Source organism: Falco naumanni, chromosome 1 (genome assembly GCF_017639655.2).
Source record: "Falco naumanni isolate bFalNau1 chromosome 1, bFalNau1.pat, whole genome shotgun sequence".
NCBI lineage: Eukaryota > Metazoa > Chordata > Aves > Falconiformes > Falconidae > Falco > Falco naumanni.
In genome coordinates this window covers 88966591-88993120 of record NC_054054.1, presented here as the reverse complement: position 1 = coordinate 88993120, position 26530 = coordinate 88966591, and the positions used below count along the sequence as shown (strand labels likewise).

General features: G+C 45.9%; 1 protein-coding gene across 4 annotated transcripts; it reads left to right on the top strand.

Moving 5' to 3' along the window:
* Nucleotides 1-497: 497 nt before the first annotated feature.
* On the top strand, nucleotides 498-26530 carry ADORA2A (adenosine A2a receptor). 4 transcript variants are annotated; one of them, XM_040604490.1, is made up of 5 exons: nucleotides 501-599; nucleotides 5765-5931; nucleotides 15624-15727; nucleotides 16476-17371; nucleotides 24884-26530. In XM_040604490.1, exons 4-5 carry the CDS (start codon nucleotides 17022-17024, stop codon nucleotides 25842-25844), a joined length of 1311 nt encoding a protein of 436 aa, XP_040460424.1. In that variant the 5' UTR covers nucleotides 501-599; nucleotides 5765-5931; nucleotides 15624-15727; nucleotides 16476-17021; the 3' UTR covers nucleotides 25845-26530. The 4 variants fall into 4 exon arrangements, with proteins under 4 accessions (XP_040460415.1, XP_040460424.1, XP_040460442.1 ...); XM_040604508.1 differs by lacking the exon at nucleotides 15624-15727; XM_040604481.1 differs by lacking the exons at nucleotides 5765-5931; nucleotides 15624-15727 and having other exon boundaries at nucleotides 498-599.

Sequence of the window (26530 nt, the reverse complement as noted above, 5' to 3'; positions counted from 1 at the left end):
GCCGCCTCTGTGTGTGGAGGCTGAAACTCGCTGGGGGGGGGGGGGGGGGTCCAGCGTGGAAAGAAGTGGGTGCTTGAAACAATGCGCAGAGAAAGCCCTCCTCTCTCTCCTCTCCTTCCCTCTGCTCTCCTGCTGTCATTGTATGCAGATCAAGCACAGTGAAATCCCGTTCCTGTCCCTTGCAGGTCCCTCAAGACACGGCCCGCGCTTCTCGCAGTCAGTGGCCATCTCCTTCGGCCGGTGCGCGCAGTCCCCGCTGGCGCCGAGCCCGCCGCGCCCCGCTTACCGCCGGCCGCCAGGTAACGCTGCCGGGCGCCCGGCTGCGGGCACCGCCGCTCGCTCGGCCTCGGCGGGGCTGCGGCCGCGGGACCCGCCGGGACCCACCGGGGCCGCTCCCGCCCCGCTCCGCCCTGCAGGGGGCGCCGCTGCCGCCGGCTCCGCGCCGCCGGGCTGCCCGTGTCCTGCTGCGGAGGGCGCCGCGGGGCGGGAGCGGGAGCGGCAGCGGCAGCGGGGTAGCGCCGGGCCGGCCGCCACCCCACACGCCTGCCGGGCGCGGCCGGAGCCGTGCGGAGCGGAGCGGAGCGGCGCCCCGAGGGCAGGTGGGTGATGCCGATGTCGCTGCGGCTGGGCTCCACGGTGAGGGGCGGCGGGTGCTCGCTGTGGCAGCGGTCGGGGCGGGCTGCGACTCTCTCCGCGCCGCTCTCTGCCGGTCGGGCAGTGCGGGCGGCCCCGCTGGTGCGTCCCGAGCGCGACGGGCAGCGGTCCCCGGAGCCGCTGCGGGCAGCGACTTCCTTCGCCGTGTTCGCCACGGCCCCGGTCCCTCTCCTGCCTCTCCCGCGAGTTTTGAAAGTGGCCGCCCGCCGCCCTCCCGGCGCTGCCTGGCCCCCCGCCCCAAGACGGGGACAATTTTTCTTTACCACCACTTTCCCCCGTCCCGGCTTGGATGGTTTTTCCACCGCGGAGCCGGCACTCGTCTGCACCGTGCTGATTCCCAACTGTCAGTCCCTCGACACACCCCCACACTCCAAGATGTTTGCTCCACGGATCTTCCCTCAAACATCAAGCGCTGGACTTTGCCCCCCTGCACCCAGTCCTCCTCCTAGCTCTTCAGATGATATTTGTGCTTGTGCTTAATCATAAAATAGCGATTCCACAGGAGCACCCTGCATCCTGTAAACTTCTCTGTAGCATTTAACAAAGGAGCTTTTCCGCACACTTTGTAATCATGGTAAGGGAGAACGGGCAGGGACTGAATAGATGGCATTAAACCTGTGCGCGCTTTTACCTCATTCCTTGCCCCCTGAAAGCCCTGATCCTGACTCATCTTAGCCAAGCAACTGAAACAGTTTTTCAGCAGTGTCCTTTCTGCTGTGCCTGGGAGCTTGCTAAGCCTTGGTACCCAGCGAGTGCCTTAGTGGAACTACCAGGTACGGAGGGCCTAGCATCCCTGTGCAGGGGGGAGAGGGCAGATGAAGGGAACAGGCTGCCAGGTGCCAGTTGTCTCCAGAGCTGTGGGGAGGATGTGTGTGAAGGCTTTCTACCCTGGCACACAGGGCTCAGGGGCCCTGCTGGGGTAACCTGCCCTCTTGGAGGTGCAGGCAGTCCAACCTGGAAGAGTGCATTAGGCAGCAGGTGTGTTCTCACTGCTGTGGCGTGTGCTGGTGTGTGATGCCCTCACTGGGGATGCTCCTGGGAGGAGATTTTCCTGCACGGTGGTTTGTGTGGTCTGAGAGTTTCCCAAAAGCACTATAGTTGCTTTAATGCCCTTTTATGTCCTGGTGCAGTGTGAGCACGGGGTGAGTTTCGAGTGCAGAGGTGTTGCAAGCTTTGCTAGCTTGAAAGTAGTAAAGGTGGTTGAGCACCCTTTTCAAAACTGCCTTGGGCAGAGGCCCCGATGGACGAGACAGAAAGGGTTAACTTAAAGAGAACAACATGACTCACTTAGTAAATAGCAGTTAATGGAATTGCTGTAAGTATTTAAAATTATTTTCCTAAGCAGATGGTCAACTATTAGATAACTTGATCTTTGGATGTATTTGTTTTCAGGTTTCTTATCAGGCTCGTAAGTCGCAGACCTATGTAACTCAAGAACTGTAGTAATTGCTAAATTCACCCTGCATGAGAGAAACTTAACAGAGAGAAAGCATGGCCAGCTCCTGCTGTTAGAGAGACACCCCTCAGAGCATGTTGCCCACGTGAAGTACAAAAAATTAGATAAAGTGATCAACAGGGATGTGAGAAATATTTCAATTGAATTAGATCTGTGGAAGAAATACCATATTTCAAATCCCAATAAAAAAGTCAATATAAATGTAATCACTTATCACAAAAATACTATGAAAATGAAATCCTGTCTAATGTGGCAAATGGATTCAATTCTGAATTAAACAGGAAAGCTATGAGCCTCTGAATTTGTAGAGAAAACATGTGGGTACAAACTGCAAACATGTATGTGTGTATATAAAATAGAAATGACCTATTCCAGGGTGTAGGGGGAGAAAAACAAAAAAAAAAAAAAAAAAAAAAAAAAAGAGGCAACCAGGTCTCCTTTTTAATGCTGATCATGTGTAAGTTTGTAATTTACACATGTACATAACCTGTCTTGCTTTCCATATGTATCTTTATACATAAAAAATAGAATCCGCATCATCCCGTGCCAGGTCAGGGGATGACAGCCCAGCAATGATGTTTTTAGGCTCTGTCCTTCTGTCAGTGGGTGCAAAAGGCACTAAAGATCTGAGCTGAAAAGCCTCCCGCCAGGTCTCCCATGTTTGCATTTCTATTTTTGCCGATATTTTAATAGGATGTTTCCATAAGGGCTGCTGGCACTATTGCATTGTGATGTAATCAACTTTTGAAAGCTATTTATCTTTTTTGTTTAATCTTCAATAATGGATTTTATGTAGAGCCATGTGGTTAAGTCCTCTTAAGAACTACTGGGAGAAGCTCAGTCCAGCAGGAGATTTGGAGAGACTGTTTTGAATCTTCACTCTTCCTTTCGGTTGTGTTTCTCTGAAGGGTCTGTGCTGGCTGGCCAAGTACATCCCCTTTGGTCTTGAAGCTGGTAGCTTTTCCATCTGGTGTGGAGGGAAAACCTCCCACTTTACCACTTCCTTTCTGCCTGGGTGACTGATGGCTATATGATTTCTCGTCTATACAGGATGCTTAAGGCTTCACAGATTTTCCACCAAAACACTTATTTTCACTATGCTTCAGCTCTTCGCTTTGGTTCGACATTTCCACCCACGTGAGATGGGACAAAGCGTAATGTGGCTAAGTGCTCTCTAAGTGTTCTGTGCAGCAGTGAGTAAGGTGTTTTCCATCCAAGGGCTTGTATCAGTATCTCTCTTGGTGTCCTGCAAAGTTTGTCCTTGTCTTCAGCTTGAACAGATTTTGAGCTCTTCTTATTAGTTCTTTCCATCTGAATTGGATGAATAACTCCAGGTCACTCTTGTGTGCTTTCCATCTGAAAATGGAGATGGGCATTAAAGCTTTCTTTTTTGTTGGGCTCTAAACTAAAAACCAAGAGATCTTGAGCTGTGCATCAAGGAATCAGAGAGAATTCTCACGAGTCAATGGAGAGTTACTCCCCTCAACGGGGTCTGGTATTTAGGACCAGAAGGTTTGGTCACTTCATGGATCAACTTAGTTTTGCATCAGTGCAGCTGAACAGCCTTGGTGAAGCAACTTGAACACAACAGCACCAGTTCCTTTCCTCCCTGCTCATTTTAAAAAGACAAAGTTGCCTACTTAATGAGATGCTTGTGTAGCTGAATGTTGAGGGTTGGTCTGTTAGGGGTAAAAAACGGACAGGGCAAGAGGATCTGGGCAGATACACAGAAGGTGGTTTTAACCTCAGAAGGCTTGAGGTTCCTCTATAGAATTGAAAGATGCTTCCTCCCTCCCAAAGGTTGCATCTGTGTCAGGAATAATTATTGGTTGTATTGCACTTTTTTTTCCTGAAGTAAATCTCTGTAGATCAGAATGGACAGATGGCACATACAACACTCAGTTATGGAAAACATCCTCAGGAGGTTTTCAAGGTCGTCTGATCCATGCCTCTGCCCAAAGGCTGGATCAGCTATGCTTTTGTTATTCCTGACAGCTATTTCTCCGTCCTGCTCCTAAAGACCTGCAGCAGAGACTCCTTACTTTCCTGGCATGCAGGAAACACCCTGGTATCCAGCTTAAAACCTCCTTTGCTGTAACTCAGTCCTCATCCTGGCCACACTGGGCAACCTACAGAGGAGCAGCAAAGAGTATTTAGAAATGCTTCAGCAATGCAGGTATTTGGTAAATGTGGGTGAATAAAGGTGTGATCTCTGTCCCTCCTCAGCCTGTGTTCTGTAAGGAGCAAATCATATGAAACTTGGCTACCTTGTGCCTGCTATGACCAGAGATTCCTGACGGGGGGTGAGGTAGGTGGGCTGCACTACAGCTCTGTACGGTGATGCAGTTGCAAAGTCAGGATCAAGTTGTTTGGATAAACACAGCAATGAGGTTATGAAAAGAGCTGAAGAGCCACTAAGTGCTTAGGAGAGTTCAGAGAAAAGCCAAATGCAACAAGATGGCTTCTGTAAAACGTACATGTTCAGGGCGATCGCCGCTTTTAGGCAAAAGAGTTAACAGTGTTGCAGCATGTGTTTGAGTGCAAGCTTTGTCCCTTCCTGTTCAGGACGCCTGGGGCTTGATATGGGTGCTATAAAAAGACATCTAGTGCTATGTGAGACATCCTGGTGGGGCTGGCAGAGAATAGGATAGGACCTGAGGGAGGTGCGTGCCTTTCTGAAGTGACAACAGAAGCTCAGGTGATAGCTTAAAGCACTTCGGACTCACCATCACTTACATTTAAGCAACTAGCTCAAACCTTATCAGTTTAGTTTATAATTTGTTCTGGAGAAAGGATGCTTTTTGTCGTTGGGCCTGTTGGTTGACTATTAAAACCAAAAATTACCAGGTAGCATAAAATACATTGTATCTTGTGTACAGTATATGCAAATGCCACTGTAGAAGATAACGCAAGAGCAGGAGTACTGGAGCCTCCATGCCCACAAAGCAGCAGTAAATCTAGTGCCAGGAAGACCACACTTGAAATTTTACGTATGTTTTGGGGCTCCTGCTGATGTTTTTTTTATTTTTATTTTTTTTAAAGTTATACATCTCAAGCCCAAATAAAATAAGTACTTTGTTACAACTACAAATGCAGCAGTGAAAGGCAGGGCTTGGAAAGAATTGACAGCTACAAGACAAATTGCATTTATCTGAAATGATAAGTCAGGGGTTGCATGCAGGAGGTTTATCACTATCTGACAGGTAACAAGATAAAGTCCAGGTGTTACACAGGGATGTGGAAAGACCTGAAACAGGAATAAAGAATACTTTACATAGCATTTTTAGGGAACATTTGCAAACAATGCATCTCTGACAATGGAGAAGTTAGCGAGGAGTGAAACTTCTTGCTGCCATGGTTTGAGCCAGGGACAGGGGGAGGAAAAGGCATGCAGAGGATGAGGGAATCTTCCTGTCCTTCTCTGATATGAGGAGAGGAAAGGGGGGTTTTCCTGAAGCTTTGGAGACGTGACAAATGACATGCTGGGCGCCTGTCTGTATGTTGATTAGCATTTGTGATTGCACTCAAATCCAGGGTGGAAGGCACTCAGGCATTCTCAGGAGGCCCCTAGTACTTGCAGATTGGGGCTGTTTTATCTGCTGGCTAGCTGAGATACAGTGTTCTCTGTCTTCCTGTCCCTTGTGTTTATCCCAGGTGACACTCACAGCGACAGTTGTGGCTCCTTGTTCAGCAGCTCTTCAAGGAGGGCAGGAGAGGGATTGTTCACTGGTGGAGCCATGCAAAGCTCAGCTGAACCTGAGCCAGCGTCAGCTGGGGGTCATGTCTGCGTATCTCCTGGGCAGAGTCCCTCACACGTTTGAGTGAGTAATGCTGCTGAACAGAGGGAAGTGCAATTTGGGCTCATTCTGCTCTTCTAAAGCGTCCCTTTGGGAGCAGTGAAGCTTGCAGTATTTTCCCTATTAAAAGTTTCTTTCTTCAGACCTCAGATTCTATCCCATTTTTCTCTTGGTTTTGCTGCTTTGGAGCTACTTTGTTTTGGTTTTAGACTATCGTGTTCCTCTCTCACTTCTTGTTGTGTCGTTGTCGTCTCCGCCCCCTTCCCCCCCCCCCCCCCCCTTATATTTTTTCGTATTATTAGGAGAGCATATGTGTTTCTGCTGTCTTTGCCTGTTCTGTAATGTTGGCCTGTTACCTGTATCCCCCTTCTTGTCCTGGGGAAGTCCTCTACAAACTGACCTACCATTTCGGTTATTGAGGTTTCCCCAGAATAGGATTGTCAGGTCCTGGTATGAATCAGTTGTTGAGGTTAAGAAGTAAAGGGAAGTAGGATGTTAAATATCATATTCTGTGGTGATAACAACTTTGGTTTCAGTATGAGATCCATATACTTGAGCACAGACTGGGATTTTCCATAGGAAACATTCCCCAGGATAAAAGACAGCTAAGAGATATATGGCTCTTTAATATGATCTTCAGAAGAGAGACACGTGATTGAAATTTATTTGAATAATTACAGTTTCCATATACGTCTGATCCACAGATCAGTGCCCAGGTTCAATGGGATGATGGAAAATAACATCAGACAGACTTGGGCTGGCACCAGCACCATCACAGTTCCTGAAGCATGTGCAAGGAAGCACGCTGACTTTTTAAATGTTTCTTAAATGTTCTGCAGCCTGGATTTTTGGCAAAAAATGACCTGTGCTAATGGCTACCTGGTCAGGGATTCCTTAAAATATCCTGATTCCAAAAAGTGCTTCCCTCCCAGAAATCAGGCCTCTTTAGCTGAACCTGTTAAGACTGAGGCACCCAACTTTGTCAAACACCTAAAAAACATTAATCTTTTGTTTTATGTCACCCTGTGTCTTGCCAAATGCTGGTGCAAGCTCTGCTTCACCAGTATGATTCATTTAGGGTTATAACATGGGTACATTAATCTTTTGTTTTATGTCACCCTGTGTCTTGCCAAATGCTGGTGCAAGCTCTGCTTCACCAGTATGATTCATTTAGGGTTATAACATGGGTAGACATAGAGGATTCTGGAGGATTCGATGTAGTTATGTGATTCTTTTTCTGTGGTACAGCTGTGTGGTGTCAGCTCTTGCAGGATATAGAAAGACAAGAAACCATATTCATGGGCTGAAGACTGGAAAGAGGACTCATTGACAGGTTTTGTAGTCTTTCCTACCCCATTCCTAAAGCGAAGTCTTCCTTTTCCGCTGTGTAGCCACAGTACAGCCTAGCTGTATGATTACTGCAGGCAAGAGATGAACACAGTCCACTTGGGAGAAACAACCCTAAAGTCTTGGGGGTGTCTGTTTTGGGCACCTTCCTGGGATCCATCTGTGTTTGACTAACATCTTTTGTGCTTGGAGTCAAATGCCACGGTCCCTAAGGAATTCACACTGTGAATCTTCTTTGGTTTATCCTTGTTCAGGAAGGTGTGAGGATCATGGTTGTCATGCGTTTGAGAAGTGATTGCAGGTGTTGTTTACAGTTGCAGCTTTTTGTGATCTCTTACTGTGCAAAACCTGTAAAATATGTTTTCATAAGGGAAAAAGGCCACTTCCCAAGTGCGGTAGAAGCATCTCTATTGATGTGGGGTACTTGCTGCTGCTCTCTTTGCCTCTCTTTGCCTTTCTGCTTCCTCTGGACAAGCACACTCACTCATAAACAGCTGGCAAGTCCAGTAATATGTTTTCTAAAGTGATTTGTGAATGGCTACTGGTTCTCCAGTGCAATGGTTTGATGTAGAAGGGGAGAAACCAATGACTGATGACATTTTCACCAGCAGTTGGGTGCTCTCTACTCCAGAACATCAGTGTCTCTGGCCTGAGCAGTCAGAGGAGGAAGCGGGCAGAGTTAGCAGGCAGTTACTTGAAAGCGGATGTGCTTTTACCACAGCACTAGGACTTAAGAAATGAAGGAAGGACTTTGTTAGAGTCCTCAGAGCACTGGCTAAATGCTGAGACTTTGGGATCAGTAAGCAATGACATTGGAGACTTCTTAATAAATTGGATTATAATTAGGGACTTGGAAAAAAAAGTAAGTCACTAAGTACCTCTAGAGAGGCTTGTATTGGCATGGATGACTGTGATAGTGAAAATGCAAGTCACTTTGCAGGAGTGACAGAAGTATGGTGCAAGTCCTAGCAAGGAGAAGAGGGAGGGACAAAGTAAGGGTATGTGGCCTTGAGACATCAGCAGAGCATCAGCACCTCCTTATCCACAGAGGGTGGCAGAGTCCTGAAAATTCTTAAATAACTTTGAGACTGAGACAGAAATGCTAACAGGATGATGAGCTGTGACACAGGGCAAATAAGCATTAGCAAGTCAGGATGAGTACCTTAAAAAATGGAAGAGGGAAAGTTGCTGGAAACAAACTAAGGAGGAAGAAAAATTTTTCTTGTGGCTTTTCCCTGCTTTTGGGATGAAATCACATCACCAGCTTTGTCACGCTGTCCAAATGCATTTTCACTGGTAGCCGATTGACAATCTGAGGTGAAACCAGTTGAATGAAACATACTGGTGCACAGCCTGGGGGTGCAAGGGGCCAGGGCATGCCACAGGGCATGGGAGGAAATAGCCTTTCTTGCATTGGCCAAAAATCAGCCAGTATTGCAAGGCACAGGGAGCACGTGGTCAGTCTCTGTCGTTGAACCAGCCAGCAGTAAACAGCCGGTAGAGAGCCAACGGCGGGCAGTGAGGTGGGCTGTGCAGGGGCAGAGGGAGGGGCGGCTGTGGGGGTGTTCAGATGGGCTCTGTGGATTCCATGTCAGCAGGGCAGGCTCTGTGGAGTTTGGGCCGAGTGCTGCTGCTGTGTCACTGCTTACACTGATAAGAGAAGGGAGCAAGTTGAGGAGGAAGGATATGATGAGCTATGTTAGCAACCCAATGGCGGCCTCACTGCTTTTCATACTGTGGGTGGGTATGAGTCAAACCACTTGGGTGGTAATGGGAGCTTCATGGTGAGTCCTCAGTAATAACCCTTGCTCAGAGGGGTCAGCTATGAGCCATGGATGAGCTAATGCAGTGAGCCAGCTTTGCTTTGGCTCAGAGCAGGTAGAATTTGCTCATCTCTGTTCAAGTTGTACAGTGCCTTCATCAGGATAGGGAAGGGCAGCTGGGGAATCATTTTAAGTTACATGGAGAGAGATGGGAAGATTTATATTCCTTCTACTGTAGAAGACAGCATGTTGGTGTAGACCTGGTACAACAGCATTCCCTGCACTGAGGTAGGGTGAGTCTTTTGTTTTACTGGCAGAGCTTATGCAAGCACTGCTTGCAACCTGCAGAAGGACAGTGCTTGGAGGAGAGAGAGCAGGGAACACAAGACCCGGTGGAAAGCAAACCTGTAGTCAGAGAAGGTAAATAGGCTTTGGGAACAACTGGATAAAAATGCAGGAAAACACACAGATATACCCAATTCTCAACTGCCTCTCTGGAAACTTCATCTAGAAATGAGAGGTGAAGTTACATCTGGAGAGAAGTCTACGCCATTATTTTAAAAATATACCAGAATGGATGCATTAACAATATGATAAATATTTTCAGAGCACATTCCTCCCTTGCCTGTATTCCTCAGTGGGTCACCTCTTCTTGATATCCTGTTTCCTCATTTCTCTTATTTTGCTCTTGAAGGAAATGCTCTTTATGTATGAACACAGCTGGCTTTAGTAGGACTGTGGGGAGGCAAAGTTTGCTTTTGAGTTCTTCCCTCACACAGGAAAGGAAAACTGGCTCCTCAGAGACATTGTGGACGATATTGGCAGTAGTAACTTGTTTCTGGCCATGGTACATGGTTTTAATTATGCTTTCTTACATGTCTGTCTTATGAAAGCTTGGCCAAATGCTCCATTTTTTATTTTTGGAAATGCCGCTGTAGGTCAACATCATCAGTCCTGGATACAAATGGTTTGCTCAAAAATCCAGCATGTTTCTGTGCCTTTTGGCAATATATCATGATGCTTGCTGCCCAGTGAGACTTTTCTCTAGTAAGCACAGGGGAACCTTTTCCCTTTTGTTTGTTTGATCTCACTTATTTAACTGCTGGTCATTCAGCCTTACTTAGTTTTGCCCTCCCTGGCTTTTTGTGACCATTAGAATAGGAATAATTACTGTGAGGGTTTTTTTTCTTGCTTTTAAACATTTATAACATCCACTTAGGAAAAAAAAATGGTCAAATGTGTTCTGTTTTAGTCTTCTCTTCCGCTACTGCAATAAAAATTAATCCAATTCTAGCACTTGGGGGGGCAGGAGGCAAAGCTGCAATATTGGTTTTGCATTAGCCATTCCTGTTAGCCAGCCCATCTGTGTTATGACCTTTGCTTGTTGTCCAGTGGGGGTTTTGGGCATTTTTGTCTTGTGATTTTTATATGGGGTATACACAGGAGAAGAGACACAGGACAGGCTTGAAAGGTATGATTTTATTATGCTTTTTGTTTCTGTCACTGCTGCAGTGATAATGGGTGTCTCTAGTAGTCCTCTAGTTGATAAAGGCTTCACACCCCAATTCACCGTGCTTGTTCTTGCTGTGACTATAGCCTCCTTTTTTGGCCTGGACTGCAGCAGAGACAGAAATGTCAAACAGAAATGTTGTCCCCCTTCCCCATTTCTGAACTGACAGATGAAGATCAGGGGCAGTACAGATCTCTGAAGAGTCATTTCTTTTGCCTTTCACAAGTATGTGGAGTGAAGATTTTAAGTCTTGGAGGGCTGCTGCTTTCCTGTACAAGGAGATGATACCAAGTTTAGCAAAGCTGAAGCCCTCATTTTACTCATAATTTCTGGAGAATATGCAAAGCCAATCCAGAAGCCTTGTTACCCCACTGTAGGGTTTACACTGGTGGAAGACTTCACTCCCCAAATAGAGACAAACTCTGTACTTCGAAAGATCCTTGGCCACGCATTTTTTGCAGTCAAAGTGTCAGTGACTCAGTTGATGTTTTGAATAAAGTCTGAAGGGTCAAACTGCCATGTGGAGCCCCTTGATAAAACAAGGATTTCCAGGCATCACCACGTTCTTCACTTGTATGGGTGTCCACACAGGCAGGTGTGCAGGACATGGGGCATCTGTAACTTCAGGGAAGGTTGAGGGAAACTGCAAGTGCTCCAGGTACCTGAAAACCTAGAGCATGGTTTGCTGATCATTTTGCCTGCTTTGTTTCACTTGTATCCTTTGTTAACAAAGAGCAATCTAGAGGGAAATAGTCTATTATTAATATTTAATTTCCTCCTATTACTGTAAGCAGATGACCTAAAAGATCATTTAGCCAGCAGCCAATAATAAAGCAAATAGGGGGAACCAGAAAAAGTATGTCTTGTTTAGATGGGTAATGCGTCCTTCCTCCTCTCTTCCCTGCTCCACCCAGCCACATCTCTTCATCCTTTGATAGGAAGCAGGATTGAGGATGCTCTCTGGCACCATCAAGTGCACTGGCTTCATGTGAGCAGTCAGAGGCAGGGGAAGCTGCTCTATGTGAAGTGTTCATAAAATACTGAACTTTCAAAAGGAAACTATTGAGCAACTCAGAAAAATGCTACTGCTGCCTTCCCTCTCATTCTCCCTGAAAGGAGAGCTATTCTCATTGTTTTACAGCCTGAGTTGTTTTGCAAATTTGTGTACTGCCTCTGAGCAGATCGGTTCATTTATTGTGACTTGATCCTCTAAAGTAATGGGGAGAGCCAAAATTTCTTAAAGTCTTTGATTTGAAAGATAGGGAAATTCTCTTTGAGCTGAAGGGATTTCAAAGAGAGGATAAAAACTGACAAGCATCTCCCCCTCCAGGCTTTGGAAAGTAGGAAACAAATGATTTAGCAGCACCAATTTTTGCTCTTACAGCCATGTGTGAATTCAAGGGTTTTCCCTCAGGGAGTTAGGTAATCTGTATGTGGCTGGTACCTGAGAAGGGTCATGTTGTCAAGAGGAGATGCTAGATTGTGATCTTTGGAATGAGCCTTGATGAAGACTCCCCTGGCCTCGTGAGCTGCCTGCTGCTCTGCTTACCCCATCCTAAAGCAGACAAGTAGAAACCAATCTTCTCTGGAGCCCGGGGAGGCGGCACCCTGTCACTTTTGTGCCCACAGACTGTCTTGGGTGCCCTGAGGGCTGCTGATCCCCTAGAGATTTTGCTGGTATCTGTGAGTAGCTGTCAAACTGAAGTGTCACAGACATTGTCATATGTGTCAGCCTGGCATGCGGAGCAGAGGGCTTCTTCCCTGTACCAGTGTGGCAAAGTGTGGGCATCCAAAACTGGGATGCCTGAGCTGAGCCTGAAGGGGCCAAGAGCAGGAAATGAGCTTGTTTGAGGTGGGGGATGTGAACCAAGCAGTGGCCAAGGGCTGGCCTTCATGCTTTGGGTGCTCAGGAGAGAGAAGGGGCAGCACCTTAGTCCAAAGCCAACTGGAGATGCCAAACAAAAGCTTGCTTGGGCTCCGGTGCTGAATAGCTTCATGGGAACGTGCTGTTCAGATGCTTTATTGAATTTTCAAGGAGCAGTTTTTCATTGGGGCTGAAATATGAGAGAGAACAGAGTGTTCCAAGTCACTAAAAATGAACAGAGCAACAGCTTTACAGGTTCGTGAGTGGCAAAAAAAGGTTTATTTAATAATGGGGCAAAGACCGGAACATAGCCCAGGGTATCAAGAAGGAATTAATCCAATTAACAAAATAAAACACGGGCTTAAGAAGAAATACTAATTGTAGCTGTCCAGCAGGTTGTGTGATACAGGTTATTTTTCTTAAGCTTCAAGAAGCCTGCAGTATTGATCCCTCAAGGGCCTGAGATGTTAAATATACCACTTCCCCGGTGAGTAAAACTGATTGTTAATTAATTTTGTTGTGTCAGACCTGGTTGCGGAGCCTTTGGATCTTGCATGTAGTAGATGATTCTAAAATAAATTTTGTATTGCCTCTGGATATATGTCTTCTTCTCCAGGTAGTCTGTATTTCATTTTGTCCCTGTGCAGTAAATTTCTAACCTTATGAGCAGAAAGACTGAGCCTGTTCTTTTTTAAAAGCAAGTTGCAAATACTTCTACAGTTAATGATGTGTTATCACTTTGGGTGAAAGCTATAGTGGGCTGACACTGTGAGAGATGAAGATGATGAGATGAGCGAGTTCAGGTTGAACATGTGAACCTCCCAGGTTGTGGCATCTTCTGTAAGTAGCAGGTGAGGCCTCTGATGTGCCGGGGTTGTGTGGCTAACTGCATTTTCTAATGTCAGTGGCAACTGCAGAAGCACTGGTGCTGAAGAAGACACAAAATGCTGGTTTGTCGGGGCTGGGACACCTGCTCAGCTCCAGTCATCTCTCTTCTGAGATATGCTGGCTCTGCAGAACTCTCTAAGGGTTTTCCAGCCCGTCTGAGAGCAGAGGATTGGAAGGACATGTTGTCCTGTCCTGGCATAACATCTCACAGATTGCTTCATAATAAATGGCTAGGGCTTGGGTTGAAGAATCAGGCCACTGTTTGTGAGGTGGAGGATAGTAAACAAGGAACTAAACAAATTCAGAGATAAAAAATTCAAATTTACCATCAGACCATGAAACAGTTGAAGTAGAAAGTTAAAAGCTCTGTTGTGTCAGAAAACAGTAAGTGATGGGGTCATTAAACTTCCTATTCCAGCACTGTGCTTTTTCAGGATACGTGCAGAGCTGTAGGCGATTCCAGTTTTGTCTTTGTGCTGAATGATTAGTATATGGGGGAAAGACTATCCGAGTAATTTCACTTCGATCCTCTTCACTGAGGTGTATGTAGTATGAATATGAGGGGCAAGAGCAACGTAGCAGGACTTTAAGTAGATCTCAGCGTCAGGTTTAATGTGACCAGTTCTTAGGCTGACTCCTTTCAAAAACCAGTTACTTCAGTTCTTTTGACTTCATCTCAGAGTAACTTGTCAGGGTGTTTATGGTGGTTTTATTTTACATAGCAGTTGTTTTGGCCCAAGGATGTCACAGTAGTTTGTTAGTTTTTTCTTAATTTGTTGTGCCACTGGAGTTTGGTCAGGAGCTTGACCTGCATGGAAACATGTGAGAATGTTCAGAAACAGAGGGGTGTATTCTTCCTGCTCCATGGCCAGAGTATTACCCCCTCACTGTCTTATTGCCATGATGCCAAGGGACATGGGAGCTTGCACCCACTTCAGAGCCTTCAGGCACAGCCATGTGTCATACCCCTGACAGGCACACACACTGTCTGTCTCTTAACAGGCCTGTTTTGCCCACTGTTTCCCTTGTTTGGTTGGGTTTTTTCTTCCTACCAACTTTTGCCTGTCCTGTTTTTCCCCTTTCTTGCTCACACACATGCACAAAGCACTGTTTATTTTTCATCTTGTCCTTTCTGTTTTCTCTCCCTCCAGATTTTCTTTATTTCTATCTTATATTAATTCTAATCCCTGGAAGCCAGGCTGGGAGGGGTTAGCTTCCAGCATCACTGCCTTGAAACGAACCTATTGGGATTTGTAATGGACAGTCAGATGCTAGCAAAGCGATGTAGGAGCATATTACTGACATCCCTGAAATTCAAGAGAGTGGAAGCAATCTTCAGGTCAGCAAAAAAGCAGAGTTTGTACTAAAGGAAGATAGGCAATACAGAGACTTCTTGGGGGTTTTTTGTTCTTTAGAAAAGATTAAATGGATGATTTTTATCTTCCTTTTAACAGCTAGATCACAAACTAGTATCTTCTGTTGATTTTTTCCACACAAACCAAACCAAACACATAGACAAGATTGCTGAAGGTGGAGAAAAAGCTAGGTCTTTGAACCACGTCCAAACCACCAAGAATCATTCACTTTCCTTTCAAATGCAGCATTAGCAATAGAGCTCTAAATCAATGAAAGGTCTAAAATTAGATTATATTCCTGAGATCAGATGTGAATCACAAGTTAATCATATTTTCTTTTATTATCACTGTCTTTACCCTTTTATTTTATCCTGAGAAATTAGGTTTCTGACTTGAAAACTGAGTAAACTGTGAAGGCATGAAACTCTGCTGGGTTGGACCATACTAAATCACCTGTGGAGGGAGCCCCAAAAATCTTTTGGTTTGGAGGTTCATGTTGCATCCAAAACTGAGCTCAAGTGATTTATCAGTTAGTGCAGTGTGTCCCTCTCTTCCCCAGCCCTCTGATGTTTCAAGTAGCTGTTTTCTTAAAGTAATGAGAAAATATTGCTGCAAAATCTTGCTAAAAAAGATTAAAACCCCCCTCTGGAAGTGACAGGGTAGGACAGCAAGCAGTTTATCTCTTGACTATGGCACAAAGCTCAGGGAACTGTATTCTTCATTGCTATATTTTTAGCTGAAACTGTGGTGAAGTGCTCCCATGTCTGAAAGCAGAGGTACAAGATGACCTGCAAGTTCAGTGTGCGAGTGAAGCTTGCAGGCATGTAGGTGGTATGTATTTTGTTCATATGAAACAGCAGCTGTAGGGACTATGATTCCTTGCAAGCAGCACCAGCTTCAGTCCTAGATTTGTGTGGATGATACTGCAGGAACACGAATGTATACTTGAGAGATGATGTTGGTATTTGTGCCTATGTGTGTGTTTCTAGGGGAAGTGTATGTTGCTGGATGTGATTCTGGCTGGTTGTAGTCGAAGAATGATGCTGACCTGAATCTGTAGATGCAACAAGCACTATGGGCAAGACAATGGCAGGTATAATGGATAAATTGTTTGCTTATAGGATAAAGATTTATGTGAACAAAAATTATGGTGTTGCAGGAGGGGAACCTGCAGAGACCCTTGCAGAGTATATGTACTCGGAGAAAAAATCCTTGAAGATGTCACTGTCTGACATACCTCAAACTATTCTCCCTGCTGGTGATCGTGTTCCAGTATCTGTGCACTTGAGGGAAAGACTAGGTATGGCCACAGAGTGGTGACCACACGCCAGCAACATAACCCCCATATGAATGAAGGTTCGTGTCATCGCGGAGCAGTGTATTTGTGCAGCACACTTTTGTGGCAAAGTACACAAGGGTGGGCAGCACCTGATGGCTCAAGTCTTGTGTTTGTGATCGGAGGGAGACAGGTGTATGTAAGGAGGCTCCTCCACCTTTCCTCCCTGCAGCCACAGCACTTGCCAAGGCATAATTAGTGGGGCTCTCATGTTTCAGGGCAGACTATCGAGCAGCTGCTGAAGTGCCAGCTCGGTTAGTAGCATGGAAAACAAAATGTCCCTTGTTTCTCATCACCACTGCCTTCCTGAACCTTGGGGTTGGCTCTGCAGCTTTCAGGATAGACAAAATGTGAGATTTTTGCCAATGATGTATTCTTCTAGGTCTGTTTAATATCCATTATCAATTTAATGTGCCACTTTAATGAGATTTTGCTTTTCCCATCTCCTCCACAGAGCTGATTACTTAGCATATGTGGTCGGTGTTTGGTTTGTGTTTTTTTTTAGAGGAAACTACAAGTGAAGAAGTTGAATGTTTGCTTCAGCTAAAGAGACGATTTCCCAAGTCCTAGTGGGAAAAGGTGAAGAAGAGAACCAGAAGATGTTGCTAGTAGGTATGTACATGACAGGAAGCCATGACTAGCACCGTGATTGTCACAGGAAAGAAAAAGTCACAGCCGACGTGATGCTACCATAAAATACAGTTTCTGTGTCATGTTGCCTGCTGGACTTTGTGGCCTGGGGAGCAGTGTATGTCTATGTGAGGTAATCTCCTGTCCATTCATCTGCTGGAGTTCGAATTATTCTGCATCTGGTTAATCCACTTTGCTGGAGTTGGCAAGCCCTGTTTGTTTTTTTCTTGGCACCCGCTACTGTAAAGATCATGAACAGCTATGGGGAGAAAAGGGGGTGTGTAAGCAACCTTCACTGGCTGGCAACAGAGTCCTCTTCAGCCCCCAGGCAGCTTTGAGGTGTCTTGGCTCTTCAGTGCTCTGCAGATATGAACGCTGAGCTTTTCTGGCACGTTCTCACATCAGCCTGGTTGTTCTCACCATGCTAGTACATGGGAAAGAAGACTTCCTCTCAGATGTAGCTTACATCATCCTGGAACTGGTCATTGCAGTGCTGGCCATCCTGGGGAACATCCTGGTCTGCTGGGCAGTCTATTTGAATAGCAACTTGCAGAACGTCACCAACTATTTTGTGGTGTCCCTGGCTGCTGCTGACATTGCCGTGGGTGTGCTGGCAATCCCCTTTGCCATCACCATCAGCACTGGCTTCTGTGCCTTCTTCTATGGCTGCCTTTTCATTGCCTGCTTCGTCCTGGTCTTGACTCAGAGTTCAATCTTCAGCCTCCTCGCTATTGCCATTGACAGAATCATTGCGATCCGCATACCCCTCAGGTAAGCATGGCTTGGGCTGGGTGGGTGGAGCGGGGCTAGGGTGGGGAGGGATGAACATCATTAAAAACAGCATATCTGGAGATGAATCGAGGGAGGAAAAGTTAAATGAGGATCAGCACTTTTCCTGTTGTAATTTGAAAAAAAAAAATCTAGGTCTTGAAGGCTGCCTTGGCTGCTGGATTTTCTGGTCGCTTCTTTTACCAGTTCCTTCTCTGTCCTCACATGGTGTATGCCCGTGGCGTTGCAGCAGGGCTGCCTAGGAGCTGCCATTCCATATGTAGACAGGATCATGCGGTCATCTCAATAACCTGTGCTCTGAGCTGCAGCCAACAGCACCAGAAGGATCGCTGTGGGAAACTGGAGCTAAAGCAACATGGGGTGGAGGTCAATTTGTCTCCTTCCCTGCAGGGAGAATGGGGGACTCTGCCTGCAGCGGTAGCAGCAAAGTTGTGGAGAGTGTGGATGGGGGTTTTCTCTTGGGGGCCCATTAAATGTGGAGGGAGGAGAAGCAGCAGGCTATGAAGAAATGGGCCTTAAGGAAGATTTGGACTAGCTTGGGCACTGCCTCTGGAAGCAAGGCAGGTATTAGGGCAAGGCAGAGGCTTGTCTCAGCCCAGACCTGCAGATGGTTATTCTGTGGTCTCTGGAGTTTAAAGGAAGAAAAGGTCATTTCAGTATCGGAGCTTGAAAGCTGAACATGACAAGCTACTACTTTATGTGCAGCTAGGGAGGCTGATGTGGGACAAGGGGAAGTTTTGCATCATGCGCAGTGGCTGCTACTCAGTTTTCCAGAAGCATGTTGTTGTGATGGGACATATCTGACCATGGGTTCAAAGCAGAATTTTGTTTTGTGGACTGGCTTTGAATGCTTCCAAGTCATTCAGTAAGCTCGAAAGATGTAAAGGAAGCCCTGGGAGAGGCCAGTGCTGGCGAAGTGTAGGAGTCTCCTTCCTTCCTGTCTTGTCCTTAGGAGGATGCAGCACACTGTCAGAAATGGAGAGACTTGCTTCCTATCGTGAACAGCAAACGTGACTGCAAAAATGGAACAAGTTTCTGATTGTTGTGCTCTCAAGTTTGAGTTTTTGGACATCCTCGCTCCTGTTGAGCTTAAATCACTTGTGTTGATCTGTGCAATATAGGTTTGTCTCATGTGAATACTTTGGCCATCCAGCACTTAGATCAATTAACACAAACCTCCCATTCAAAAATAGAAAGCATTCTTTTCCCTAGAGCTGCAGAAATTACCTTTCCATGTGGACCAGTCCAGCACAGTCTTTCCTGAAGTTTTGCCTCAGCAAGCTTGTACTGCTATAACATTATTGTTAATTGTTGGTTCCCAAACCTACAGCCATACCTGTTAACAGCAATCTACTTTTGATGTAGTTGTAAGGAGTAGCTATTTGATTCCATTATGGAGAAAACTCTATTAATATTAGTTACCTATAAATTGGACTGTTTCCACTTTTCTACAGTTCTACATGTAGATGTTTTCAGTTTATAAACCAAAATAATGATAAATGGTACAAAGAAACATATGTAGAGTAGACCTCGTGAGCTTGCCTCCGAAGTTATTTTGGGATTGCTAGTGTCTTTAATTCATCTCTCATGAGCTAACTCTGAAGACTTTTGCTGACGGTTTAAGCACACTTATTGCTAGAAGATGACTTGCCAGGAAAAGGATTTTAAAAATCTGGATTTCTGCCCATATTTGGGGTTATCACTGCAACTATATTGTCTTGAAATTTTAATTTCCTGGAATAGCCAAGGTAAAGAGTCTTTTAGCAAAATCAGACTTCATCAGTGCTGGGCATGGTACTGGTTCACTATTTTGTTTTTGAAAAAACAGAGCACGTCCTTGTCCACCCTAGAAACAGCGGAGTTGATTGGATGCAGATACCCACAGGTAGATCCATGTGTTCCTCCCCCTCCGTGTCCTCTGCTGGTTTGTCCTTTTACAGTAGAAGTGAAGAACCTGTCAATTGTGTTTCCCCTTAAGAATTTATGGATGAATAAGCATTAGATTTATAGTCTCAGACATGCTGAGAAAGTGAAAGCTGATTAGCTGAAGAAGGAAATGTGATATGATTTTGACTGCACACATATCATTTTTTTTTCTTTTTCTAATATCTGGTTGTCTGAAAAATGTGTCAAACCATTGGAGGAAAGTTCTGCCACTGAAGGTGCAATGTTTTCACCCCATCTTTTAATGCCTGGGAAAGCCTCTTCTCTCCTCCTCAGAGGACAAGAAAGGTAACACTAGGCATTCCTAATATTCATTAGATTAAAAAAATAACAGATCAGACTTCCTTCTCTCTAGCAAAACCAAAAAGGGCCAAATCTAATTTTTCTTTTTTTTTTTTTTTTACTGTTTCATGTCTGATTAGTCCAAAGGAAGGTAACTTCATGTCTCAGTGGATATATATGTGGAGGTGTACTCCCACACAAATAAACTGTCAGTGTTAAGGAAGCAGAAGAGTGGGATTTCTGATACAGCTTGGTTTTAGACACCTCAGTGCATAATTAGAGTTACCTTTGGAATGGTTTTTCTGTGGATAAAAGATCCTCCCCAGAAAAATTGCAGTAAGGAAAGATATCTATAAGTAAAATTTAAAAACGCATTGAACTGATTTGTGAACCTTTTATCGGTTCTACCTTTCAAATGATTAAACCATTGTGTAGAATTTGATAGACTTACCAGAAGTTCTCAAATACTTCACTGAATTCTGCCAGGATTTATACGAATGTAACACTCTACAAGTGGCAAAAAAGCACTCCCTAGGAAGTGTGTATGAGTCATTGTTCCTTTTAGGATAAAATGCGAACTCTCTGACATGACAGGTACCTGAAAACCTGTACTCACTGATATAAACCCCCAGGGTGTTCTAAACAAAACTGGCCATGAGTGTGAGCTCCAACATGAAGTCATGGGCCAAGAACAATTGCCGCTTTCCAGGCTTTTTGGTGCCAGCAAATGCTGCATGGGCACAGAGCCCAGCCACGTGCTCTTGTGCAGGCATTTGTGGTAAGGATACTCCCACAGTGAAGGACAGGTAGCTCTGATGCACTGGAAAGGGAGGAGAAATTTTTCTTCCTGCAGCCAAATGGAAAAGTTTTCTAGGGTTACCACTTGCTCTGTGTGCTGGGTTCAGGTATTCACCTGCAGCGTAAATATTTATGCAGGTAATACAGTGCCAAATACAGTAAGTAGCTACTGAAGTGCAGACCTTTTCCTCTAAAGTTCCTTTGGAGACAACTGCCTAAGCTACTGGGATGCTTCTCTGGGAAAGCATTACTAAGGTGCAGCTCCCTGACATTTGGAACATTGATGGAACAGATGAAATCGCAGCTCTGAGGTGGTACTGGGATGCTTTTCTGCCAGAGGCTAGGGGAGCTGGACATGAAGGACTGGCTTCTTGAAGTCTGGGGTAGGAAGAATAGAAGAGGTGAGCACAAACCCTGAAAGTATAGGGCATTGAAGTGACCTTTGTGCTGAGAATAGTGTCTTTCAGCAGTTGCTTTAATCCTCCAAGGTTGCCTTCTCAAATGCTTATATATGAGCATCTGAATCAGTGAATCGGGGATTTTATGTTTTATTGTCACTCTGAGCCATATCTGGACTTATTTATTTCCCTGCTCACCATAAACCTTTTAACTTTACAACAGACATTGCCTACATGCGCTCATGTTAGTGACAGATTATGGACAGATTCAGCCTAATCTGAAAAAAGCGTAATTCACCTCCTTTGAACAAGCATGGGCATGGCTTTGAAAGCAATGCCAGTTGTCAATGACTTCGTGGGCCACAGTGGAACTTGCTGTTACCAAGGTTTTAGCCTGGAAGCTGATCGTGCCACAAGCAAAAGAACGGTGCCTGCACACCATTACCACTCCTGTAAGAGCCCTGTGCCCACCTGTGAGATCCCACCCTACCCTGTCTCCACAGCGCAGACAAGCACTAGTGTCAGTTAGCACCTGGTGATAGGGGAGAAGGTTTCTTGACTGAGAGTTTTGGGAAAGCGTTGTTTAGGTGGTGCATGTGAATCTGGTCTGGGTTTGGTTTCTTGCTCTGCCACAAGATTTCCTGGATGATCGGGGATTGTCAGTGTCTCTCATTTCCAGGTACATATAATAAGGGCAGAATATCTTCCTTTTTTCTTGCTCCCTATGACTGCAGCTGCCTGAGGTGTGGGCTGTTGAGCAGATGTGTTCTGTGAACAGTGTTTTGTAGTGATTTGTTAAAAATCATTGAGCGCTGCTGGAATTCAGTTCAAAGCCCAGTGCCCTCAGAACTGAGCAGAGGCTTTCTGGTGTGGTGCAGTAAAGGTGGCTGAAATGTGCTCCGTGCATGGCAGAGCCATCTCGCCAATTGCGCGGTGCTGTCAGCCAGAGGTGGGTTTGGAAGGCAAGCAGCAGGCTGGCTGGATGCTTTTGACAATGAGTTAGGCCAGTTACATATCACACAACATACGGAAAGATTTTAACTTCTACCTGAGGACCCTGTGGTTCTTACACCAGCTCTGTCCTCCACCCAACTACATAGTTTATGAATCAGACTGGTGAGGTGCTGCACTTTGTGAGGGAATCACTATCTTGGTGACATAGAGTTTAGGCCAAGCACCCAGAAGTGCCACATCCTCAGCCAGGTTACTCAAGGGAGCATAGCTGACTTGTACATTCACCAAGGGCAGTTGCTATCCTGGAGTCAGTTTGCCAGCCTGATGGTTGGGAGAGCAGCAGCGCAAGTGAAATTATTTTGGGGAAAACATCCACATTTTCATGTGTTTGGAAAAGTGAGTTTTGTTTTCTAGAGGAATGAGGTGACACTATCCCCACACCCAGCTCCACTGTGTGCCCATGCTCTGCGCTAATGTTCTTTGTGTCTGGAATTTCACGAGTAGAAGTCATCATTTATGTAGTAATTCCAGTATTTCCAGGAAGCACAAGAACTGCTTATGCACAGACAATCCAGTGCTGTCTGGACACATCAGACATGCTACAAAGTCACCTGCCAGCTATGCAGAACATGGGCTGCAGGTGTGACCAGCTCCTTTCAGCAGGCTGTGTCTCCTACATAGGTGCCAGCAGCTCACAGTATATGTGATGCATCCTGGAAGGCCTGAACTTACCATGTACAGCACTGGGGACACAGAAAGTAGCTTTGGGCTGGCTGCTGTGAGCCTAGAAAGATGCCTAGACAGGTGCACAAACTCCCCAATGCTGGCCTGGTGACATCTCTAAGTGGACAAAAGGAATGAGTCCAGGAAAGTCCATCTGAACAATAACCCTATCTCAGCCAAGTCAGCCAGAGGTGTCTCCTATGGATCCTAGAAATGAAGCTCTCCCAGGAGAATTACAACTTCTCAGTGGGTACCTGGCCAACATGGTGCCGCACACTATGTCCCGAGATGCTATGAACTTTCTCTCTTAACCCCTTGAGATACTGAGCAAGGAATTACAGAAATGCACTGCTGATGGGTGGATAATTGCCACTGCCAGCACAACACTGCAGCTGGAAAGCAGGCAGCTGCTTGGGTTAAGTGCTGTTCCTAAGCCTCGTAAAGTTTGTTGCATGGGAATCCCCAGAGGGTAAGAGGGAGGGAGAAATGGGGGGGGGGGGTGTTTGCCTGGAGCAGTAATTAATATATTTTTAGTGGAAGGGAAGGGACATCTCTAGTCGTGGGATAACAGCTGCACAATTTCAAAATTCCTCTGACAAGATGTAGCCAATTCCAAGGCTGCAGAGTTTTGAGGGTTTTTTGTTTTGTTTTTTTTTTTTGTTTTTCCATGCTTTAAGTGCCTTCAGCCAGTCTCTTGCTCCCTAAGTGTAGTTTCCAAAGCAAGATGCTGTTTTGCTGCGTTGATAAGGTCTGAATGTGAGCAGCTCCCTGCTACCATCCATGCTGTGCCCTTAGCATCCCCTAAGCATTGGGCAGGATCCATTACTTGCTGGAGAAACCTTTTTATCTCTCAGAATCAGCTGAATCCCTCCCTCGTTTCTGGAAGGAGGATTTCAGTGACTGGGAATTGTGTGGTTGGCTGCCTTACCCACTCCCTCTTTTCTGATTTTGAAATGCAGCTGAAGAATGGAGACTCAAGCCTGCCAGGTTTTGTGTGGAGCCAGTTTTTTTTTCCAAGGCCCATCAGCAGGGATTTAAAGCACATGCAGGATCTCCATTCTGTACTGTGCCCAGGAAAAGCCGCCTGTCTCCTCCCCTGTCTTGGACTTGCATTGGGATAGGAGCATGAACCTGTGGGAATAACTATTTCATTGAGAGATGGAAAGATTTCTATGGCTTGTTGGATTCTTTTTTTGAATGTTTGTTTGCTGAGAGAATTCTGGGGACAGAGGGAGAAGGAGCATTGGGTAAACACTGGGAGCCCAGTGCTACCGCTGTCCGATCACAGACACATGGGGTCAAGTACAGTGTGGGACCCACACTGGACAATGTGGGAATCCAGCCATCTACTTCCCATGCTGAGCATTACCAAGGGAAGGAAATTGCATTGAAATGTTAAACTGTTGCCCTGATTTACATTTTCAGAGAGAAGAGCTGGTGGAGTCAGCTCAGGACTCGCAGTAACCTGTGAGGCCTTGGGAACTGGCCAGTATTTCAAACAAACCAAGGTCCCTGGCTGCATTGTCAGATTCTTACCATGTTGCTTATTGCGTCTTTCAACAGATCTTGGAGAATTTCCTGTTAAGAGCACTGGCTTCAGCCAGACATATCAATACCTCCACCGCTGAAGTCCCCTTCGGTGTGTGAATGCAGCCCACAGCACACCTGTAGTTGGAACACTGTCCTCAGCTTAGCTCCTCCTGTTTGAAAAGGATATGGGGTCAGCTTACTTGGGCTGGTGAGGAAAACTGCTGACTTGTCTCAGTTATTTAAGGAAGGTTGGTGGTGCTGGCCCTTCCTGAAAGTGCCATTGTGGAGCAGAGTGAGATGCTGTGCAAGGTGATGCCAGCCTGGCTTCTGTGATTGAGTCAGCAGAATTTCCCTGGAGCACACCTGAACACGGACACAAGGTCGATGGCACTGCGCCTCCGAGTTCTTTTGTGCTATTTGGCTCACAGATCCACTACAAGACACAGCAATCCTGTGCCATAAGGCTGCTCCTTTGCCAGAAAGGAGGAGTACCTCAGCCTTCAGCCAGAGAGCCACAGTGGTCTTCACCAAGGGTCAGAGCAGTGCTGTTCATTATCCAGGCTGCAAGATCTACATGCATGACCCAGTGGTCTGGTGGAGTGAAGGAACACAGATGAAAACTGTATTAATTTCCCTGCTTTTCTGTCACCTCCTCACCACCTAAAGGAAAGGGGAGGGAAATAGGTGGCATACAATGTCATTGTGGAGTCCATGCTGTGCTGTGTGGGTTCTGCATGGCAGTTCAAAGGCCCATCTGAAGAAGCAGGTGCCTTTCTTGGCGTCTTTTGGGACATTGGGAAGTTGTGTGGGTATCAGAGGCTTGTTGAACAATACTGATATGATTCCTGTTTCCTCTGCTTTATAGGTACAATGGCTTGGTGACTGGCTCTCGAGCTAAAGGTATCATTGCCATCTGCTGGGTATTATCTTTCATCATCGGCTTGACACCAATGCTAGGGTGGCACAATCGTTCCCAGATTGAAGAGCTGGGTTCCAATAAGACCTCTCCCATCAACTGCAGCAACAGTATGGTGGCATGTCTCTTTGAGGCTGTGGTCACCATGGAATACATGGTCTACTACAACTTTTTTGCCTGTGTGCTCCTGCCCCTCCTCCTCATGTTTGGTATCTACTTGAAAATCTTCATGGCAGCCCGGCGGCAGCTCAAGCAGATGGAGAACAAGATGGTACATGGGGAACGTTCTCGCTCCACTTTGCAGAAGGAAGTCCATGCAGCTAAGTCTTTAGCTATCATTGTCGGGTTGTTTGCAGTCTGCTGGCTTCCGCTGCATATTATTAACTGCTTTACCCTTTTTTGCCCAAATTGTGCCCATGCTCCCCTCTGGCTAATGTATCTGGCTATTATCCTGTCTCATGCCAACTCGGTTGTAAATCCTCTAATTTATGCCTACCGAATCAGGGAGTTCCGATACACCTTCCGCAAAATCATCAGCCAGCATATCTTGGGCCGGAAGGAGCCGTTCAAGGCAGGAACAGCCAGCTCTAGGACTTCCACTCATGGCGGGGATGCAGAGAATGCCAGCATACGAATCAGCGAGTATGCCTTAGAGGTGTACACCAATGGAGAAATCCACAGGGATCCTGAAAAACAGGACTTAAACAAATGCAAAGTTGGCTTGGAATGGCACCAGAACGGAAATGCTCTGGACGTGGAGACAAATGGGCATCTCCCACATTCCTGCAAAAATGGGATTCTCTCAGATGCATGCATGAACAGGGAGCCTCACAGTGAAGAGCTAATTGATGCCCAGGTGTCTTATTCAGATCTGGAAAGAGCAGCCTTCGCAGCAGCTGATGTTTCCTGATGAGACTTTCAAAGTCTTCCTGGTAGAATTATTTTTTTTTCCATTGGTGACCTCTGCCATGGCAGAAAGGGAGGTTGGGGGGTTGGGGGAGAGGTGTGTATTCAGATCGATGTGGAGAAAGGGGTCCCCACCCAGGACAGTTGGGATGATCCTAAATACTAGACTGGAGAAAAGTCAAGAGACCACTGAAGTGGACTAAGGAAGGAGGGACATGTTACCCGTCAATGACCTGACATCAAGAGCAGTGCCAAGGTCAAAGATGGTTTTCCAAGTTCAGCACTGGGAGACTCTGCTGGTGCAGGGCATATCATGATATTATGCTGTACTGTGTATCTGTGGTTGTATGTCGGTTTTGCTGTCTTTACCAACAGAAATAAAAGCATGGCTGGAGATACCCACTGAATTGCAAAGGGCAGCAGGGAAAGAGCATTTTAGTACTTTGGCCCTGCAACAAACAGAAGGGGGATAGCAACATCTATTGGTCAGGAGGGATGCCAGCAACCGCTTGGAGAGGGAAGGAATTCAACCCTGATGGGAGCTTCGGATACCTTCAACCATGGCGTTTCGTCTTTCAGTTCATGTTTTTGAAGCTTATACTGCAACAGGTTGCTCAAATGTGGTTGTGTTTTTTTCTTGTCTTGATAAGATTACTTTGTGTTAAGTTATAAAAGATGGGCAAGAACTCA

Excerpts from the sequence above, each read along its gene's own strand:
- ADORA2A (XM_040604481.1), top strand. The coding sequence starts at position 17,022 with ATGCTAGTACATGGGAAAGAAGACTTCCTCTCAGATGTAGCTTACATC. Across the intron at positions 17,372-24,883 it reads GCGATCCGCATACCCCTCAG|GTACAATGGCTTGGTGACTG; the intron begins GTAAGCATGGCT and ends TCTGCTTTATAG.